The sequence below is a fragment of the Chiloscyllium plagiosum genome, chromosome 1, assembly GCF_004010195.1.
Source record: "Chiloscyllium plagiosum isolate BGI_BamShark_2017 chromosome 1, ASM401019v2, whole genome shotgun sequence".
Classification (NCBI taxonomy): domain Eukaryota; kingdom Metazoa; phylum Chordata; class Chondrichthyes; order Orectolobiformes; family Hemiscylliidae; genus Chiloscyllium; species Chiloscyllium plagiosum.
Genome location: NC_057710.1, coordinates 60902681 through 60925280, shown reverse-complemented (window position 1 = coordinate 60925280; position 22600 = coordinate 60902681). Strand labels below are relative to the sequence as shown.

Here is a 22600-nt window from a genome sequence, read left to right as displayed (position 1 = left end):
GAGCTGCTGTACGCAGCAGTTGTCCCAATCAGGTCCAGATTGTGATGGTCAGAATGTAGTCTGGAGTCCATGGGGATAAGTCTGTTGCATAGGTAGGTGCTGAGGCAGGAGATGTGGCTATGGTAGTGGGACTGCTTCAGCATGTGGTTGAAGAACTTCAGGGCAGAGGAGATGATCCGGGGGTGCAATGGGAGAGAGATTTGCTGAGATCCTTGTGGAGGGAGGAGGAGAACTTCAAGGTGGGCATCCTTGGAAGAGGCTTTGCAGTATGTTTTACAGCAACTAGAAGAAAGTGAGGACTGCAGGCGCTGGAGAGTCTTGAATCGAAACGTGTGTGGCTAGAAAAAGCACAGCAGGTCAGGCGGTACCTGAATAGGAAAGGTTTGGAGGGATATGGACCTGGAGCAGGCAGGTGGGACTAGATTAGTTTTGGATTGCGTTTGATGTGAGCTGTTCAGACCGAAGGGTCTATCTCCATGCTGTAGACTCTGAGACAAAGAAGCCCAGTTGGTAGACAATACATCTGCAAACATCCACTCCATCTACCACCAATGCTCAGTAGTAGCAGTAATCCAGATGCAGAAATTCACCTAAGCTCCTTAGACAGCACCTTCTAAATGGGAAAGAGAAGGACAGTAAATATATAAGAACACCACCACCTGCAGGTTCCCCTCCAAGCTAGTCACCATCTGTTCCTTTTGTCGTTGGGACAAAAGCCTTGGAATTCCTATCCTAACGGCATGGTGGGTCAACCTGGAGCACATGGAGTGCCGTGGTTCAAGAATGCACTTTCTCAAAGGCAACTGGGGATATGTAATAAACCCTGGCCAACCAGCAACTTCCACCTCCCGTGAGTGAATAAAAAATGTGCATCAGCTAGTGGAATTTAAATTAATCTGGAATCCTAAACCAATTATAGTAAATCTTGAAAAGAGGTCTTAAAGGCACAAGGATAAGTGGACAGGTTTAGGAAAGGAATCCTAGCCTGGGCAGCTTGAAGCACAGTCGCCAATGGTGAAGCAATAAGTTTGTGTACAGGTTATAAGAATGAAAGGTTGGTACCATTCATAAATGGCTAACGGCACTGTGGGAAATTGAGGATGAAAGCTTTCATCTCATCAGTGTATAATGTTCTACTACATATAATGTCATGATAATAAAACCAGGAGAAGTAGGCTGTTTAGCCCCTCAAGCCTGCTCCACCATTAAATAAGATCTTGGCTAATCCAACATTCCTCATGTCCACTTTGCTTCCTTTCCCCATAACTCTTGATTTCCCCGTATTGATCAAGAGTTGACCTCGGCCTTAAATATACACACAGATTCTGCCCACACAATTCTATGGTAAGGAGTTCTACAGACACTCAACTCTCTGAGAGAAGAAATTGTTCCTCACCTCAGTATTAATTGGCATCCCTTAATTCTGAGACTATGCCCTCAGGTCCTAAACTTCCCGTGAGGGGAAACTTCCTCTCAGCATTACTGTTAAGCCTATTAAGAATCCTATGTTTCAATAAGAACATCTCTCATTCTTCTAAATTCCAATGAATAGAATTCCAGTTTGTTTAACTTGCTATTAACACAATCCCTCCATACCAGGGATTATCCCAGAGAACCTTCTCTGAATTAACCTGCACCGAAATGATATCTTTCGCAAGAAGACCAAACTATTCTCAGCACTCTAGATGTGGTCTCACTAGTACCTTGTGCTAAGACTTCCCTACTCTTATACTCCAACCCCCTTGAAATAACAGCCAACATTCCATTAGCCTTCCTAATTACCTGCTGAATCTGTGTGCTAGTTTTCTGTGTTTCATGCATAAGTGCTCCCAAGTCACTTTTATTTCACAGGTTTCTGCAGCTTTGTAACATGGAGAAAGTTTGCATTTAAAATAAGCAATATTGACCGATTGTATGATTTTTCCTTTGGGGTCAGTTTGTGATAGGTGACTGTTGGTAATATAAAAAAAATCGTAGACACCCGTGTGAAGAAAAATGACAAATCAACAACAGAATACATGCAGCATCCTGGTGCAATATTGTTCTATGAATTATTTAAGAACTTGTAGAAAAAATTTGGTTTAATGGTTAAGGTCATCCACACGGAATGTACCTATATTGTTTTTTCGCAATAACTTTTACCTTGTCTCTCTACACTGGGTTAATTCTGTCCAATGCCACTTTTCTCTCTTCCTCCAACCAGAATATTTCTGTCCATGCTGTAAATCGGAGAGAAATTGTGCGACAGAGTCATGTTTCTTTCAGCAAACTACTGGAGAAAATCCAAGGTATTGATGGATTTATTGATGCTACCCTCATTGTAGCTTGTCTGATTGTATTATCAATTTATAGTATTTGTATCCAGCCATCTTACGGAAAGATACATAACTTACTACATAACAACTTGAGTTTATATAACTACTTTATTGTGTTATTTGATTACAAAGTGCTGCAAAGTAACATTTTAAACCAGAACTTAACTCTGAGCCTATGCTGTACATCTCTATAACTTGGTTAATAGGGCTGTCCTCCCGTTTCCCCTATCCCCGTATCAGTTGAACTAAAACACTTAGAAAAACAGCATGGCTTTTTAACTCCTTCATCTTTTTTCTGGGCTCTGGAGGGAGAGAGAATAATCGCCCATGTGCATAGAAACATGAGTTCTAGGTCTGCTCTTGAACAGCAGTTTCTTAATGAATTAAATAGTCACTTACAGGGATGAGCATTCTGATAAGGCAATATACATATTGATCGGGTGGCTGTTATAATCAGTGAGTGTCAATAGTAAAGATTAAGCCATCTGCTGTTAGACAATGAATGTTTTTAACCTTGTTAACTGGCTTCACATAATGAATACTTTTCACCTGAACTGACTTTACATAATGAATGCTTCGTCATCTTGTTAATTGGCTTTACATAATGAATGCTTTTCCACCTTGTTAACCCCCTACCCTTGCCTCCAGCACCTCATTGTTTACTGCAAGTTCTTATCTGATCTGAGTCACGCTTAGCTGACACTTTGTTTCGCCAAAGTCAAAACTTAACTCTTTCCCTGTCTGCTCATAGCTGGTACACTTTGTCAGGGCAGGTTTTAAGAATTGTCCTAAATAAGGAAAGCAAGGTAGAGGCAGAAAGATTTAGAGAAAGAATAAGGATTTGGGACATGGGTAGCCATCTCAGTGATGGCTGGCTCTGTAGTTAAAACTCACTTTGAGGCAAAATATAGCAATACAATTCTGCCTTGAGCAGTTGCCAGGAAGTGAGATTCGTGTCAGTTGGTAAAGAAGTGAGGACTGCAGATGCTGGGATCAGAGTTGAGAGTGTGGTGCTGGAAAAGCACAGCAGGTCAGGCAGCATCCGAGGAGCAGGAGAATCGATGTTTCGGGCATAAGCCCTTCGGAAATGAGGCTTGAGGGTCGGGGCTGAGAGATAAATGGGAGGGGATATGGTTTGGGGAAAGGTAGCTGAGAAAGCGATAGATGGATGAAGGTGAGGGAGACAGTGATAAGTCAGAGGGAGGAGTGACAGACAGGTCCGGAGGGTGGTACTGAGTTTGAGGCTTGGGATTGGGATAATGTGGGGGGAGGGTAATGAGGAAGCTGTTGAAATCCACACTTATCCCGTGTGGCTACAGGGTCTCATGGTGGAATATGAAGAGTTCCTCTTCCAGGTTTTGGTTGGCAACGGTTTGGCGGTGGAGGAGGGCCAGGACCTGGATGTCCTTGACGGAGTGGGAGGGGGAGTTGAAATGTTCAACCATGGGGTGGTGGGGTTGGTGGGTGCGGATGTTCCAGAGATGTTTACTGAAATGATCCGCAAGAAGACATCCTGTCTCCCTGATGTAGAGGAGACCACACCAGGTGCAATGGATGTAGTAGATGACGTTGGTAGAGGTACAGGAAAATTTCTGATGGATGTGGAAGGATCCCTTGGGGCCTTGAATGGAGGTGAGGGAGGGCTGTGAGTGCAGGTTTTTCACTTGCTGCAGTGGCAGGGAAAGGTGCCTGGAGTGGGATGTGGGCTGTTGGGGGGGGGGGGAGGAGGTGTGAGCCTTACGAAGGAGTCACGGATGGAATGGAGGTTGGTGGGGTGGAAGGAGAGAACCAGGATCTCCAACACCATCTCTGGCACCCTTCCCTTCCTGGACCTCTCCATCACTGTCTCTGGTTCCCTCCCCTTCCAACCCGACCATAAATTCACTTGGACCATCGCGGAAACCTCCTTCCCCTTCCTGAACCTTTCTCATCTTCGTCTATGGTGACCGACTAACCACAGACATATACTAACACAAGTGCTTCACCGGAGGCTCACTGATGAAGTTACCTGGTATGGTAGCAAAATGTTTGAAAATGAACCTTGCAGCTCAGCGGGCAAACTTTATATCCAGATCTGTTAACTTAATTTCCCAGTTTGTTTTAGCTAGCTCTGTCTTTGTGTCCTCATAATTGCCCTTTTTACATTTAAAACACTGGTTTTAGATCCATTTTCTCTCCTTCAGACTGGGTGTGAAATTCAATATTGCTTTGGGGTGCCTTTGTTGTGGTGTCATTAAATAGTCCTGTCTTATTCCATATTTTGAGGTCTATGATGGCCTTCTGCTTAACTGGATTTAAAATGTGCTGTTTAAGAAACTATACCAAAAACATGTTCTCTCACAAAAGAATTGTCACAATAGTTCCTTTTGAGATCCGTGATGGGTAATTCTACTTAGGTACATGGTAACTTCATCCTTAAAAAGACATTTTTAAAATTCTTCGATCACAGGTGATAAACTGATTGGGAAGTGTGACTCTAATTGATTTGAGTATTTCTCATCCTCTTTGAAATAATTAACCTCTTGATGTCTTCTCTGTGCAACCATTTGAAGTCAGAACTAGGTCCAGTGGTACAATATTTGTTGAGTCATGTGTTGTCCTTCATTGTCAATACAATGGGTAAATGTTGCAGTGTAGGGTGGCCCATCAGTTGGGTAACCTTTCCTTTCATTGGAGTCCATAACTAATTCTTTATGGTCCTTCTGCAGGTCTGCCACCAACTGTATCCAGCATTCCCTTGGAACTGACTATTCTGTACAATACAGTTGTTCTAAGTCTCAGTTTGTCTAACGCCAGTCAAAGTGTTAACTCCTTGTTATATGAGGGACTTGTCCGAGGTGAGTTTTAAACTATATTTGTCAGGTGAATTGGGCATGGTTTGCTATAACCACTTTGTATTTGTGTTCAGGATTTTTCGTATTACTATAGCCAATTACTGGTGTACTTTTAGGGAAATGTGGCAACCAAATTGCAAAAAGTAATGAAATAAATGTCTAGGTGATCACTTTGAGAAGTGAATTTTAAAAAAAATCTCTTCCACCCAATAGAGAGAGTGGGCTCAATTTAATTTCTCATTCAAGACACAATCTCTGTCAGTGCAGCATTCCTCGCTGCCACACTGAAGTGTTAGCCTAGGTAGTGAGCTGAAATCTCGGGTGTGGGACTTGAACCTGCAAAACTTCCTGAACTGAAGTGAGAGTGCAAGCACTGTGTTGCAGCTGACATCTGCTAGAGGCCTTGAGACAGCCTTTCCAAGGTGCATGAGAGCAGCAAAGTGACTTGCTCATCACTTTTCTTACTCTTTCCAAAGAGAGCATCTTAACTGCTTGCTGTTCTGTGTAGTATCTGTGACTAGTGAATGGAGAATGTTTCCTCTTGATGTTCTGTTTAAAAATTGGTGTGATTCCTTTAAATGATCTAGTTTCTTTATCGTCTTCCTGATCCAAATGTTTAATAATAAATAAGTAAAATTATATCAAGGAAAAATCATTCTTATTAATACTTTTTAAGTTGCTTGGTGTTTTATTTTGGAAAACAGGATTAGAAGCTTATGATGGACATTTTGATGAACCGGACATCACAAAATTATGGGCAATGATATCTCAGAGCATTCATGACCCAACTTTTATTCAGGCAGTTGATCAACTGATCTGTTTGCAATGTGTCCTGTGGCTGGTTTGCAATCAACTAGAGAAGATTGATGCTGTACTCCACATACTAAGAGACAGAGTAAGTGTGCAAGGTAGTTGTGGATAAATTGTTGATTGTTGTGCTCCAGGACTATTCTGCATATTTTATCCTGGGAAGGACTTGCACACAAGCTACACTGACAACTTATTTTAGCAAATGGCTTGTCCAAAATAATAAGTTTCCCGACCTAACCCCGTGCTGAGGTAAATGAGCAGATGAATGTTGCTGACAGTGTAATCTGTGAGCCACTAGCTCTGTGCCTCCTGAAAAGAAGTAAAGGACACTTGGAACCATCACATCATACAGTACACAAGAGATGCATCAGCCCATCGAGTTTGCACCAATAAAAACTACTCCAAGTCTACACTAGTCCCACTTCCCACCACTTGGCCCAATTACTTTGAAAATGTCATGAGGTTTACCATCTTAATTACTCTCCCAGGTAGTGCATTTCAGATTCCCACCACCCTCTGGATGAAAAACATTTTCCTTCAATCCCTTCAAAACGTCCTGACTCTGAGAATAACGGGACTTAGTTTCTACCACGCTATCCCAGTAAGGCAAGACAGTACTTTGCAAATTTTGCTTAGTATGAAATGAAAGTTTTCAAGTCAAGCAGAACATAATTTCATCTGTTGTTAAATGGGCAGCATGGTGGCTCAGCTGCACAGTGTCAAGGACCCGGGTTCAATTCCAGCCTTGAGTGACCGTCTGTGTGGAGTTTGCACATTCTCCCTGTGTCTGCATGGGTTTCCTTCGGGTGCTCCAGTTTCCTCCCACAGTCCAAAGATGTGCAAGCCAGGTGAATTGGCCATGCTAAATTGTCCATAGTGTTAGGTGCATTAGTCAGAGGGAAATGGGTCTGGGTGGGTTACTCTTCGGAGGGTCAGTGTGGACTTGTTGGGCCGAAGAGCCTGTTTCCACACTGTAGGGGAATCTAATCTCTAAATGGAACAGATGTAGGGAGTACAGATGTAGGATGTAATGGTGTGGCCCAGAACAAATGGGACTTTTGTTGTTGCTGTGCTGAACTTTGAAAAGACTCTTTAACACATCATAGCTGACTCCATTGAACCCAAATGTCTACAGCAAGCTCCATTGATGGATGTATGTATGTATCGAGCGAAACACTTTGCATCTGAGTGTCGCAAGCTCTTTTGATTTCCATTAAGGAAATACTTTGATGCCAGTACAGTGCCTCTGTAAAGTGGTTCTTTTCACTGACTAGAAATAGCTAATGTGCAGCTGCAGTTGTTTTATTGTGTTCCTTGTGTTTGAGCATTACTATCCTGATCTGTTTGTTTATACTGTTGAAGAGAAGGCAAATGATTTATTGAAAAACTGGTATTTTGATTCCAGATAACAGGAGTGTGTTATGATACTGGGAAATATTTCTTTCTTTATGTTTAATGTGAAATATTTTGGCAGTATTAATATTATTAATAGTTTTGGACAGTAAAGTTGCTATAGTACTGCTGGACCATGGAGCTGCTGTCTCATTAGAGAGAGATATCTATGACTGCTGGTGGTTTAACCTGAATGTCACCATGCCTAAGTGAGTCGAGAGGTTAAGGATGTTTGCTGAGAACACTGCTCTGTTAACTGCTCTTTCCACCCATCTTGCCAACTTCATGGTCACCTCAGCTGGTATGAAAATTGACCCCCAAAGTTGACATTACTCTGCATTGCAAACCAGCCATCCAGCAGTCTGCCCAATGCATTCACACCTTTGCTATAATCTTGCCTCCAACTGTACTCGGTACTCCAACTGAGGTCTAACACGTATCCTGTACAAGTTCAACATCACCTCCTTGTTCTTGTAGTCTAGGTCCCATTAATGAAACCGAAAATTCTGTATGCTTTACTAACTGCTCTTTCCATCTATCTTGCAACCTTCATAGATCTGTGCACTTATACAGACAACAGGTCCCTCTGCTCCTGCATCTCTTTTAGAATTGTATCCTTATTTACATTGTCTTTAACTGGTTTTTCCAACCAAAGTGCATCATGTCACATTTATCTGCATTGATGATGTAACTATTAAAAACATAAGAGAGAACCAGTGGATGTCCTATATTTGGGTTTTTAGAAGACTTTTGATGAAGTCCCACGTAAGAGGTTGATGGGCACATTTAAACCATGTGGGATTGGGGTAATATTTGGCAGACCAGAGACAGTACAGTCGCTATAGTCCTACTGGACCATGGGGCCACTCTGTTGTTAGAGAGAGATAACTGGTGATGGTTTAACCTTAAGGACGGGAGTGTGGGCATAAGTCAGTCTCCTTTTGGAGGTAGACAGTGACTAGTGATGTTCTGCAGGGATCAGTGCTTGGGCCCTAGCTATTCCTATGGATGAAGGAACAAATGCAATTTTTTCAAGTTTGCTAAAACAAAACTGGATGGAATTGAGAGTTGTGAGGAGGATGCAACGAAGCTTGGAAGACCTGGACAAGTTGAGTGAGTAGGAAAACACAATAGTTGTAACATAATATGATTAAAGGTGAAGTTGTACACTTCAATGTGAAAAATAGGAAGATATAGGATGATGTAAATGGTACTTTATTGGGAAATGTAGACATACAAAAGGATCTGGGTGTCTTTGTACACCCAGTCAATGAAAGTAGGCAGGTGCAGCAAATGTTTAAGAAGGCAGATGGCAAGGAGATTTGAGTTTAGAAATGGGGATATTTTACTGCAGTTACGCAGTTCAGGTCAAACCATACCTGAAGTATTGTGTACAATTTTTGTTTCCTTACCTCACAGAAGATATTTGCTGCAGAGCAAAGTTCATGAGTCTGACACTAGGGATGACGTGGGGAGAGATTGGTTTGATTTACCATATGTTCATTATAGTTTAAAAGAATGAGAGGGGATCTGCTTGAAACATATAAAACTCTAGACAGGATAGATGGAATGAGGATGCTATCCATGGTTAGGGAGTCTCGAACCAGGAGTCTCCGGATATGGAGTAGACTGTTTAGTACTGAGAGGAAATATTTCTTCACTGAGAAGGTGGAATTTGCTGTCTCACAAGGCTGTGGGTTGTTGAGTACGTTCAAGAAAGATTTTTTTTCTTAGATATTAAAGCCATCAAGCGATATTGAGAAAGAGGGTTAGCCGTGATCATACTGAATGGTTTCTGACCTCTATATTTAGTTTGCTTCTGAACTGTATTTACTACGTGACACCTGCCATAAGCACCAATTTTGTTCTTGAATTTCTATCTCTTGAACGGGTTAACACAATTTCGCTCAGTACTGTTTCACAAAATGTTATGCATTTCACAGGCTCAGCTGAAAATTAATCGAAGTAACTCAGTTTCAACATCATTCTAGTGGAGGTCCTCCACCATGTGCACACACACATGTGCACACAACCCCCCACCCTGGCTGACAAGTCGAAGCTGAAACTGGAGGATCCTTCACAGGAAAATATACAATATAGGTCTGAGGCAGTGGAAGACCATCTCCAGGACTTATTGGAATTGGTGGAGTGAACTGTGTTCAAGAACTAGACAGAAAACCTGGGTGACTACGCCACTATCATCAAGGACTTCGTCAGCAAATGCATGGAGGACTGTGTATGAAGGAAGTCAATCTGGGTGTACCCGAACTGAAAACTCTTGGATGAACTGGAAAATCCATTCCCTGTTTGTGAGAAGATTTGTAGCTCGGGTGCTCGTTGCTGTGGTTCTGTTCGCCGAGCTGGAAGTTTTTGTTGCAAACGTTTCGTCCCCTGTCTAGGTGACATCCTCAGTGCTTGGGAGCCTCCTGTGAAGCGCTTCTGTGGTGTTTTCTCCGGCATTTATAGTGGCCTGTCCCTGCCGCTTATAAATGCTGGAGGAAACACCACAGAAGCGCTTCACAGGAGGCTCCCAAGCACTGAGGATGTCACCCAGACAGGGGACGAAACGTTTGCAACAAAAACTTCCAGCTCGGCGAACAGAACCACAGCAAATTCATTCCCTGCCGAAGACCAGCATGCAGCATCCAAGTCCTATACAGACCTATACAGAAAACCCAGATATGACCTCGGCAAAGCCATCAGAGATGTCAAGAGGCTGCACCGAGACCAAATTAGAGGCTCAAACCAATCATATGGATACCCGCTACCTGTGGCAAGGCCTAAACAATGTAATGGGATACACAGTGAAGCAGAGCAAGATAATCCTTCCTGATGTGCCCAATGCTTTCTATGCTCAGTTTGAGCAGAATGTCGGTTGCATGGTGTCCCCTGCCCCAGCAAACCCTGGATGCACCTGTTCCCTCGGTCACCACTGCAGACAACAGATCGGTCTTGCTGGGAGTCGACCCAAGAAAACCGAGCCTTGGCAGAGTTCCTGGCTGAGCATTCAGATCCTGTGTGGACCAGGTGGCAGAGTATTCTTCAACTTCTCCTTTCTACAAGCCAAAGTCCCCACCTGCTTCAAGAAGACCACTGTCCTCCCAGTACCAAAGAAAGTACTGTCCAAATGAGTACTGCCCAGTCGCTCTGACCTCTATAAGTGCTTCGAGAGGCTGGTCATGGCCCACATCATCTCCAATTTCCCAGCCTGCCTTGATCCCCTACAATTTGTAGCAGGTCCAGAGTGGGTGCCATTTCCCTAGCCCTGCATTCATCCCTGGAACATTTGGATAACCAGGACACCTGATCAACTACAGCTCCGCTTTCAACACCATTATCTCCACCAGACTGATCTCAAAACTCAGACACTTAGGTCTTAGTTCCAACTTCTGCAACTGGATCCTCAGCTTCCTTACCAACAGACCACAATCGGTGAAGATAGACAACTGCACCTCATCCACAACAACACTCAACACTGGAGCCCACCCCCCCCCAAGGATCTCCTCAGCCTCCTACTATACTCCCTGTAAACCCATGACTTTGTAGCCAATTTCTGACTAAGTACTATCTCCAAGTTTGCTGATGACCCCACCATAGTCGGACAGCTTTTCCAACAACAAAGGAGATCGAGGGCTTGGTGATGTGGTGCAATGAAAGCAACCTCTCAATGTTGGCAAAAATGACGAACTGATCAATCTTTTCACAAAGAAAGGAGGAGAACACGCCCTCATCTACATCAATGGAGCGGAGGTTGAGAGGGTGGACAGCGTCAAGTTCCAAAGAGTAACAATAACGAACAATCTGTCCTGGATTGCCCACATCAGTGCGATGGTCAAAAAGGCACAGCAATGCCTCTTCTTCCTCAGGTGGCTTAGGAAATTTGGCATGTCCATAAGGACCCTCACTAATGTCGACAGGTGCATCACTGAAAGCATACTGTCTGGGTGCATAACAGTTTGGAATGGCAACTGCTCTGCCCAGGACCGTAAAACTACAGAAGGTGGTGGTGCACGGCCCAGACAATCATGGAAGCCAGCCTCCCATCCATGGACTTCATTTACACTTCTCGTTGCTGCGGAAAGGCTACCAAGATCAAAGACCCCTCCCATCCCTGGTAATGCTCTCCTAAACCTCTTCCATCAGGCAGAAGATACAGAAGCTTGAACGCACACAACCAGCAGGTTCAAGAACAGCTTCTTCCCTGCTGTTAGACTGATTAATGGACTCTCACTTCAAATAATGCTGATCTTGTTAATGTGTTCTTGCCTCGTGTACTGTGTCGTGTAACCTCGAGACCTCACTCTATCTAAGCTTTTTATGTTTCACCCTACGATCTGTATGTCATTGCTTACTATGATCTGCTTGTACTGCTCGCAAACAAATCCTTTCACTGTGACACTAAATCAAATCTCCTTTTCTGATCCCGCCAAATTCAACATTTTGCTACTGGTGCTGGCTGCTTTCTGTTCAGCGTGCATTGTCCTCTATTTTGGAAGGCTATTCTGTAATCAGTTAGCTCAGTTGGCTGGACAGCCGGCTTCTGATGCAGAGTAATGCCAACAGTGAGTTAGTTTTGATGTGACTGAGGTGACTAAAGGACTTTCCCTTTGCTTGGGATGTGGTGACACTCAGGCTTAAACCACCACCAGTCATCCCTCTCTAATGGGAGAGCAGCTCTATAGTTTGATAGGACTATGGCAATTTTACTTGTAGACTATAAGATTTGGAACAGAATTAGGTCATTCAGCCCATTATGTCTGCTTCACCATTTGATCATGGCTGATATGTTTCTCAGTCCCATTCTCCTGACTTCTCTCCGTAATCCTTGATCCCCTTACTAATCAAGAACCTGTCTATCTCTGTCTTGAATACATTCAATGACTTGGCCTCCTCAGCCCTCTGTAATAGAGTTCCTCAGATTGACCTCCCTCTAGCTGAAGATGTTCCTCTGTATCTCAGTTTTAAAGGATTGTCCCTTCACTGTGCCTTCGGGTCCTAGTCTCTCCTACTAGTGGAAAGATCTTCTCTATGTCCACCCTATCTAAGCCTCTCTGTAAGTTTCAACCTGATCTTGCCTCATCCTTCTAAACCTAGAGTCCCCAACTGCTCCTCATGACAAACTTTGTATCTTCAGGATCATTCTTGCAAATCTCCTCTAGACCCCCTCCAAGGCCAGTACATCCTTTCTTTGATATGATAGAATAGAATATCCTTTCATTTGTCATGTGTATTCTGTACAGAAATGCAGGAGTACAGTGAAAAGTTTTGAAATCTCACCTCTTATGGCGCCATCTTAGGTATAAGTGCTTAGGTACAAATCTTAGATACAAAAGATCAATAAAAAGAAAAGTAGTTGCATTACTTTTACAGTATTTAAAGAATAAATTAGAAATAAGACCTCGTCAAAGGATAGACATTACATTGCAGCAGCTGAGCGCAAGGGCTTCCCCACATTGTCTGACCACCTGTGCCAGACCCCAGTTCAACAGTAGTCCCCGCTTGGCACCAAGCCTCTCGTCCACTCTGTACTGGCTCTCAGTTGCTGCAATGTAAGTTCCAGGACCGCTTCCACTCTGTAAGCCGCTGCTCCAGGACCTCTTCCCCTGCATGTCGCCAGCTCCTTCATTCCCCTAACGCTGAAGTGAGGTGTGAGGTGGGGGGTGGGGAAGCAAAAAGGAAAAAAAACAGGTGGAGCATCTTACTCTGCCGAAATATTACAGGTGCATCTGACCAGAGCCTTTTACAGCCTTGGCAGTACATCGCTGCTCTAGTATTCTAGTTCTCTTGAAATGAATGCTAATGTTGCATTTGCCTTCCTAACTGCCAAAAGAACCTACGGTTAACCATAAGAGACTCCTGAACTACAACTCCAAACTCCTTGTGTGCTTAAGATTTCCGAAGACATTAGCCATTTAGAAAATAGTTTACGTCTCTTATATTCCAACCAACATAACCTCACTTTCCCACATTGTATTCCGCCTGCCACTTCTTTGCCCACCCTCCTAGCCTGTCCAAGTCCTTCTGCAGCCTCCCCAATTCTCAACACTACCAATCCCTCCACCTATCTTCGTGTCATCTGCAAACTTAGCAGCAATGCCCTCAGTTCCTTCGTCTAGATCATTAATATATAACATGAATCATTGTAGTCCCAACACTGTCCCCTGTGGAATTCTACTAGTTATCAGTTTCCGTCCTGAAAAAGACTCCTTGATGCCCATTCTCTCTGTTCTGCCAATTTGCCTATCCTCTATCCTGAAGGAGAAAGTGAGGACTGAAGATGCTGGAGATCAGAGCTGAAAATGTGCTGCTGGAAAAGCGCAGCAGGTCAGGCAGCATCTAAGGAGCAGGAGAATCGACGTTTCGGGCATGAGCACTTCTTCAGGCATGAGCTCATGCCCGAAACGTCGATTCTCCTGCTCCTTGGATGCTGCCTGACCTGCTGCGCTTTTCCAGCAACACATTTTCAGCTCTTATTCTCTATCCTTGTCCATAACTCCATTCGCTCTTATCTATCTGCCTCCTATGCGGCGCCTTGTCAAAGACCATCTGGAAATCCAAATTAATCACATCTACTGAATCTCCTTTATGTAACTTGCTTGTTACTTCCTCAAAGAATTCTCGCAGGTTTGTCAGGCATGACGTCCCTTTGATGAAGCCTCGTTGACTAAGCCCTATTGTACCATGCAACTTCCACGCGCTCTGCAATCTCATCTTTAATAATGGACTCTCAAATCTTAGCAACGATCGAGGTCAGACTAACTGGCCTATGGTTTCCAGTCTTCTGCTACCTTCACTTCTTTAACAGGGGTGTTACTTTAGCCATTTTCCAGTCCTCGGGAAGCCTCCCTGACTCAAGTGGTCCCTGAAAGATCTCCACAGTGCCTCTGCAATTGCCTCTGGTTCTGAAAGAAACAGCATTGTGTAGTCCATCTGGACTGGATGATTTATCCACTTTCAGACCTTTCAGATTCCCTAGCACCTTTTCCTTTAGTGCTGGCCACTACACTCATCTCTGCCCCTTCACCTTCTGGGAATTCTGGTGTGTTGCTGGTGTCTTCCATTGTGAAAACTGATGCAAAGTACCCAATCAGTTTCTTAGCCACTTCTTTGTTTTCCATTGCTATTAGTTCAGCCTCCTTTTGCAATGGTCCAATTTTCACTCTTGCCTCTCTCTTACCTTTTTATATATCAAGAAAGAGTCTTGGAATCTTGTATTATATTACTATCTAGCTTACACTCATGTTCATCATCTCCCCCCATTTGTTTTTCAGTTATCCTCTGCTGGTTTTTAAAGGCTTTCTAATCCTCTGGCTTCATACTAATCTTCACCACATTGTATGCTTATTCTTTTGCTTTTATGATGTCCCTGACTTCCTTTGTCAGCCATGGTTACCTCATCCTCCCTTTAGTGTGCTGCTTCTTCCTTGGAACAAATTCCTGCTTTGCCTCTCAGAAACCCCTGCCATTTCAGCTTTTACTGAAATATATAATATAATTGGTGAAAGCAGCATGTCTGTTTGCTGCAGATTAAGTATGCTGTAAGTCTTCACAAATTTTAAAAAAGAACAACAATTGTTAAGTTACCTCTGCCTTTTATTTTCAGGATTCGTCAGGCTCTGGTTTGAATACACATTCTGGTAATTGGTGGCAATGGATCAAATCTGGTGACCTCTTAAAAGATCGAAATGGAAGTGATCTTATGTTGGTACTGAGTCTCAGCAGTCTTGGAGAATTGATTTATACCTGTGCGATGTTTATTCGAGGTATCAATCTAACGAATTATGGACCTAAGTATGAACTTATGAGTTGCTGTGTGACTAGTAATGTATTTTGTGTGTGCAAATCCTTTACTTTGTTGTAATGAATCACATGAATAAATCATTCTCTCTATGACACTTTGCAAGATATATGCTGGCATACTGCAGCCTCCAATTGAAACTTCGCCATCAATTGAGAAACAACACGGACGTTTGGGTCCATTTCTCCACCATTTTGAATGTTCTCTTTCTCATCTGATAAAAACCCATGCTTTTTTTGCTTTCTATATCATAAAACAGGATTCTTCTCAGTCTTTTGGCCATAGTATTCTGCAATGCCTAATGTAGATCTTTTTTTTTCTCTCTGTCTCTCTGGTGTGAGACAGCATAGATCGAAATCTCAGAGGATTTTGAATGACTATAGGCGTAAGCTTCTGTTGCACCACAATGTGGTGCTGTACTATTATCCTTCACTGTAAGAAGAAACAACTTTAATCTGTATTGCACTTCTAGTGAGATCTTAAAGCACTTCACAGCCACAGAGGTGGAAAGTCAGGTAGCCATTTGGTGTCAAGTGTGACAAATGGCAAATAATTTGGTAAAGTTGGATGATGGGTCAGTGCATTGGCCACTACATCTCTTTGATTTCTCCCAAAGCTTGTTGTATATACTTCTGCATACACAAGCTAGGGTCTCTGCTTAACAATGCATCTGAAAGGCAGCACTTTTGAGAATACTTTTGGAATGGCAGCCTAGATTACATGCTCAAGACTTGGAGTGGGTTTTGGTTGGCTTTGAGATGACAGATTGTTTACTTTTCTTCAACATAAGGGTTCAACAAACTTTATTTCTTTGAAATGCAAATGCTTTGCAATAGCATTCAATTGCTTTCTCAAAATATTCACAAAATTGGATTACATTTTGCATTTTTTAAGAAGTTGTTTTCTAGTCCACTAAATAAACAATATATATTATCACCTGCTAGTTTCACCACATCAATTATTCTGAGTTAATTGTTTTAACACATTTAATAATGCACTGATAAATTCATCAAAAGGCATCATTTTATAATCCCTTAAACAGTAGCTTCCATGTGAAATGAAAAATTTACTTCTTAATCATACTTCGGAAATATCCCAAACTGCCACACCTACACAGAATTGCAGGAAGTGGACAAGTACAGCAGATGCATAAGAATATATAAACAGCAATATGTATACAAAGGCCAGCTGCCTCAATAACATTTCACCTTTGTTCTATTTCTTTGCTATCCTAATGTGTTTTTTAAAAAAATGACAAAGGAAAGAGAGGGTGGGAAAAAAGCATTAACTGTTTATCTGTACCTTTTGGTGTTGAAGGGTTGAGTCCTGGCCCTTGTTTTAATATGGTCTGCCTGACTATTAGTAAATTTCAGTTTAGTCCATATTGGTCTTGTCTGTAAACCGTTTTTAATCATAACTGGGTTCTTAGTCTTTAATATTATTCACCTTTAGTTAACTCATCGGCAGAGTTCTTTTGAGAAGTTTTGAATTGAGGAATTTGTTTAATTATTTTGTTTATATTGTCCTCTATATTGAGCTGCAGGTGCCCTTTCTCAAGTATAAAAAATACATTTTTCCTTTTTCATTTTAACTTGTACTTTAATGACTGTACCACCAACATAGATGATTTTTGCTATATTTGAGAGCAAGCATTTTGCTATTTGTTTCATCAATGAAATCTTTGCAGCCAGACAAATCGAGTCATAAATATTGTTTCTTTCTTGTGTCCATAGGGTTTCGTAGAATGGAAGAAAGTAATTACCGAGAAGCTGTTGACATTTTGGAGCAAGCAGCTGAGGGACTCTGCTCAAAGAGAATTCTGGCAGAGATCTATACTCTGATTGGTCACTGTTCAGCCCAAATGGTACTGAAAGTCAATAACTGAATTGCATTGTGAGACACCTAACAGCTTGTAGATTTTCAGATGAAATGCAAATGTCTAGTAGGGCTCTGTGAGCTGAAGGCAACCCTGAATATATTTCTGAAAGCCTGACAAAGGGACTGGAATGGTCATTCTTAACATAAATGTGTTGACCAAATGAGTGCTGTCCTCAAAACCTAGTCCAAGTTCATATCTATCGAGCCCACTGGTGCATGTGACTGCACAGCCACATTCAAGGAGAAGTTGCAGAAGTATTTATTGCGCCTGTGTAGGGTTAGTTATCTTTTTGATTATGTGTGCGATAGGTCTATTCCTCATGGCTCACTGCTTGTGAGGGCTGTCCAAGACACACTGAAGCGATTTCCATTTATACACTGGCTTCGTACAACATGAACTGACCAAATGGTTGAGTAATCTGTTGCAAACCGTTTTAATTGATTTTCCATTTACATGATGAAAGATTCCATCACTTTTAAAAAGATCATCAATAGCAATGGTGTGTCTAGGTGCTCTTTCTACATTACTGAATAGGTTATCAATGTATCATTCGAAGACATTGTCATTATATGGCAACCTAGTGAAAACATCAATCTCAATGCTGCAGGTATCTGAATCTGTTTTCAATAAAATTCATAAACTTAGCAACTCTCAAGATTCAGTTCACTTTCAACCATACCATGAGTGTCCAAACAGATGGTGTTGTAATTGGATCTTCTAGACCTGACTCTTGCAAATATCTTTACCTGGTTCCCTGAAAAGTGTTACTTTAACTGAATGATCACTAACCTCTTACACCTTGTGTATTTCTAATTGGTAGGTGACACATTTGCTATATTTGAATCTGGAGCTATATTTTAGAATTTGCTGCACTCACTCACGTTTTGAAATAGAGCAGTCAAACCAACTCATTTTCCTTAACCTGTTAGTTGAGAAATCTGTAGTTTTGTTTTCGACTATAATCTACCTCAAATCTAAATTGAATAGTAATTTGGAATCCTGCAGTTGCAGTCACTCCAAGATCAACTTTGTCTGTAACCTCAAGAATAGAGAGAGCCCTAACAATCTGTTCATCATTGCAAGCTTTCTGCTGAGATAGGGTGTATGGAAATTATCTTTGGTGATAATGGGTAGCATGTATTTGCTGTACATACGCAAACCTAAAGTTGCCACTTTGACCCTGATAAGGTGCCCAGCAGGGACAGCATCCTCAAACTAGGAGATCTGTGCCTTACTACACACTTCACCTTCAAAGGCAAGACCTGCAAACAAATCAACAAGACACCCATGGTTCACCAATATCAGGATTCTTAACAGTAGCAGTGATGCAGAGACTAGGATGAACAGCCCTTGCTACGATCCAACCCAAACTTTGGGTCTGCTATGTGAACGACATCTTTGTCATCATGAAACAGAACAAATTAGAAGATACCTACAATATCATTACCAGTATCCTTACTGGTATAAATTTCACCAAAGTGGAAGAAAACCAACAACCGACTCCCCTTCTTGCATGTCGCAGTGGAACAGTCACTGGAGAATTGCAGCCTAGCATCGACAGGAAAGTAACACCAACAGATCAGATGCTCAACTACAGGAGTAATTATTCCAACACCCACAAACGGAGCTGCATCAGGGTATTATTTAAATGGGCCACAACACATAGCACCCAGAAACTACGAATGGCAGGAGAAAAATACTTATACATTGTATTCAAGAACAATAGGTACCCGATAAACACAGTTTGCTGATTCTGAAACAACATACCCAAACAAGAAGACACAATGTGGCCAGAGACTCTAGCCACACTGCCATACATCAAAGACATTTCTGAGGTGACTACCAGGCTACTCCAATAGCATCGTGGTGGCCTACAAACGTACCAATACACTGAAACAACTACTGATGAACCTAAAGGACCCTAAACCAACAACCAGCAAATCGAAAGTCATGTACAAAATACCCTGTGAGGATTGCAACAAACACTACATTACATTGGACAGACAGGCAGAAAACTAGCCACCAGGATACATGAGTACTAACGAGCCTCCAAAAGACACAACCAACTATCACTAATATCCTTACATACAGACAGAGAAGGACACCACTTCGACTGGGACAACACATTTATCTGAGGACAGGCTATACAGAGACATGCATGGGAATTCCTAGAGGCCTGGCAATAAAACTAGATCTCCATGAATAAACACTTCGATTTTCTCCATTTTCAACCTCTAAGAAGGAGAACTGGAAATGATATCATCCACCACAACAGACCAAGACACATAAATAGAAAGCGGGACAGAACACCAGCGTGTCAACTGAGGCTCACTGATGATGTTACCTAGCATGGTGACGAAACATGCGAGAACAGACCTACCAGCTCAGCGAGTAAGCTTACAACCACAACCTCAACGTGCCCAGTCCTTCCTTATTACCCTGGAAAGGGAAGATGTTTCAAAAAATAAAGTAGCAGATGAAACTGACTGTTTCACACTGCTGCAGTAAACACCCAAATGGTATTCTCCACTAACTGGATGCTGCCTTTTGAGTTAAAAGGACATACCATCTGCTACATAGACAAGTAATATGTGTGTTTCAGCAGCAGTGTACTGATTGGGATGTATCGACTGGTAGACTTTAGGAAACACCACCTTCCCGATTTGACCTTCTACACTTTGTTCACCAGGTGCAACCTGCCTGTAGTCACAAAGTCCAGTAACTAGGATCCTACATTAGATATGACTGCTATTTACAATTCGCAACACTGACTTAGTAATTCCAGCTGCACTAAAAATTGCAGCAGAAACCAATTTAAGACGATTGTTAGGCTTGCAGTGTGACTTGTATATGTTAGATGCTGCTTTTATTCACACTTTGGGTCCTGATCTTTGAAGGCAAAAATAATTTATCCACTTATTACACCTTTTTCACTGAGGAAAGCGCTATGGAGACAGCTCGAGTTGCTGCATCCACATGGTGATGTCCTGAGCAGTCAGAATTGACTTCACTGGTTAAATTTAATCAATTAACTAAGGGAGTTCATAGTCCTGGCTACATGTTCTTGCCAGCCACTGTGTAATCAGTGAGTACCCTCTGAGGCTGCATGAATTGTTCTTTCCATGCGTTTTAGTCCTGTTGAGTGTAAGACAAAAACTTTGTGTCTCTTTTTAGCAATATCTGAATTGTATAGTGTTTAAAAGTGGAGGAAGATATGAAAAGTGCAAAATTAATCTGAGAATGTAGTTCAAAAAAAGAGAACTTGTTCTAGTTTTGTTTACATATCAGCCTACTATTAAACAGCAGTTCCTGTAATTGGATCATGTCTCCCATTGCCAATATACATACAATTAGCTCTTTTAGTTTCCAGACAATAGTGCCCACATTGATGTTCTCAGCAATTTAAATCGCCAAAGCAATCAGATCTCAGAATTTTTTTTAAAAAAAGCTTCTTTAGTAGAAGAGCATGGAGGAAGAGGAATACTCAAGGTTCAGGTATCTCATTTCTTGAAGGAAATGCAACAACCATCATAATGTAGTGGGTGGAAAATTTAAAGATGAGTCTTCAAACAAGCAAATCATTTTGATGCCTAAAGAGCTGGTAGCTAAAGGTATGAAAAGGTGTCTCTGACACTTTGGCATTATAAATAGGACCAGAATCTTGGTCATAGCCATTTATACTTTTGAAACTGTGTGTATAGAGGACCTGAGATGAGTGTTGTAGACCACACCATTTGCATGATTCCATTCTGAACCTCTCTGTAGGTACACATCTGTAATTGTGAGTGACATCTTTGATAAAAGATTGCCTTCAATTTGCCAGGAGGACCAAAATTAAATTCAATTTAAGCTGCAATCTGTAATTTTTAAAGGTGAAGAAAGCATTCATCCTAACTAAAATGCAGAGTCCTGTCAAAATGTTTTGTAAATTTTTAACATCTATAAGAATTTGTTGAATGTAATTGAATTTTGACTTAAATGTAAGGATAAGATTTTATACATATTACCCCTACATTTAAATTTTGATTTTTTTGAACGTATCTGTTTTAGGACAGACCGCAAACAGCCTTGCAGTATTTCAGGTGGGCTCTGCAAGCAGACATCCAGTGCCTTTCTGCTCTGTATCATGCTGCCATGGTGTACCGACAGCTGGAAATGGTCGATGCTGAGCTTGAGGCTCTTAACCATCTCTCAGTGGTGAGTTCCAATTACATTTTTAACTCTGTTAATTTACAGAACTTTACTCTCTGGGCAACAATTGTTTCCAGTTGATTCATGCTTTGCATCTGGTTATGCACTGATCTGCTTTGCTCTTGAAGGTGCAACAATGCTGATGAGCATCTGTTTGTCCAATACAGACAAATATTGATCTGTTTTCTGTATGCTAGTGACTAGCTCAAAGGTTGGATTTGGATTAAAACCAGATTTTGTATTCAGTGGCAAACAAAAGGCACCAACCATCCAGTACACCTGTACTTAGATTTTTACGGGTTTTTATACCAGAGGTTACTATCAACCAACTATCATATTCTCTACAAATCAGCGAGGATCTTTTATGAGCAGAGTAAGCAACTGTAAGTATCCCATTAGCTAGCGGTGGTAATGTCGTTGGATTATTAATGCAGAACTCTGGCTAATGCCTTTAGGACATACGTTTGCATCCCACTATGACAGAGTGAAATTTGAATACGATAAACATTTGAAATTAAAATCTAGTCATTTAACCATTGTCATGTAAACCTATCTTTGGGGAAGGAAATCTGCTGTTCTTATCTGGTGTAGCCAACATATGTCTCCAGATCTACAGCAATGTAGTTGACTCATAACAGCCCTCTGGGCAATTGAGCACAGCAATAAACACTGACCGAGCCAGTGACCTAGACCCATTGTCATTTGAATGAACTCAAATAAGATTGAAGAGTGAATAATGAACAGCACATTGTTTGAAACAGGAAGTGTAAGAGCTGGAGTTTTGAATTCAATGTCAAATCAGAAAGTGAAACAAAAATAAATGTTGGTTTGAGAGAGAGAAGACATAAAGAGAAAATAACAGATCTGTAATTTTTTCGAAATCAATAATTTTCTATATCACTGAACAATAATGGGAATCAGAAAGTCTTGAGTCTTGATCCTTATGGCAGCAGGCGGGACTTAAGGATGGTGTGTTGCCTTCCTGGTGCCAGGGTTAAAGACATCACAGACACAGTGCAGGAAATCCTCAAGAACGAAGGTGAAGTGCCAGAGGTGGTGGTACATGTCGGCACAAATGATGTCGGGAAGCAGAGGAAGAACATACTACAGCGGGACTTCGGAGAACTAGGAAGAAGGCTGAAAAGCAGGACATCCAGGGTGATTATCTCCGGTTTGCTTCCAGTTCCTCGGGCTGGTGAGGCCAGAAACAGGGAGATAATGGACATGAACGTGTGGCTGGGGAACTGGTGCAGGAAGCAAGGATTTAAATTCTTGGATCACTGGGGTATGTTTTGTGGTAAGCATAAATTCTACAAGAGAGACGGTTTGCACCTTAATAGGTTAGGAACCAGCATTCTGGCAGGCAGGTTTGCTACTGCAA

At 41.9% G+C, this 22600-nt stretch overlaps 1 protein-coding gene across 2 annotated transcripts in view; it reads left to right on the top strand.

Moving 5' to 3' along the window:
* Positions 1–22600, top strand: part of fancg (FA complementation group G) — a 66449-nt gene that overhangs the window by 5990 nt on the left and 37859 nt on the right. For both annotated transcript variants that reach the window (XM_043687853.1, XM_043687861.1), the window contains exons 2-7: positions 2204–2288; positions 5024–5152; positions 5854–6044; positions 14955–15114; positions 16883–17013; positions 21079–21225. In XM_043687853.1, coding sequence (XP_043543788.1) covers positions 2204–2288; positions 5024–5152; positions 5854–6044; positions 14955–15114; positions 16883–17013; positions 21079–21225 — 843 coding nt within the window. The remainder of the gene's footprint in view (positions 1–2203; positions 2289–5023; positions 5153–5853; positions 6045–14954; positions 15115–16882; positions 17014–21078; positions 21226–22600) is intronic.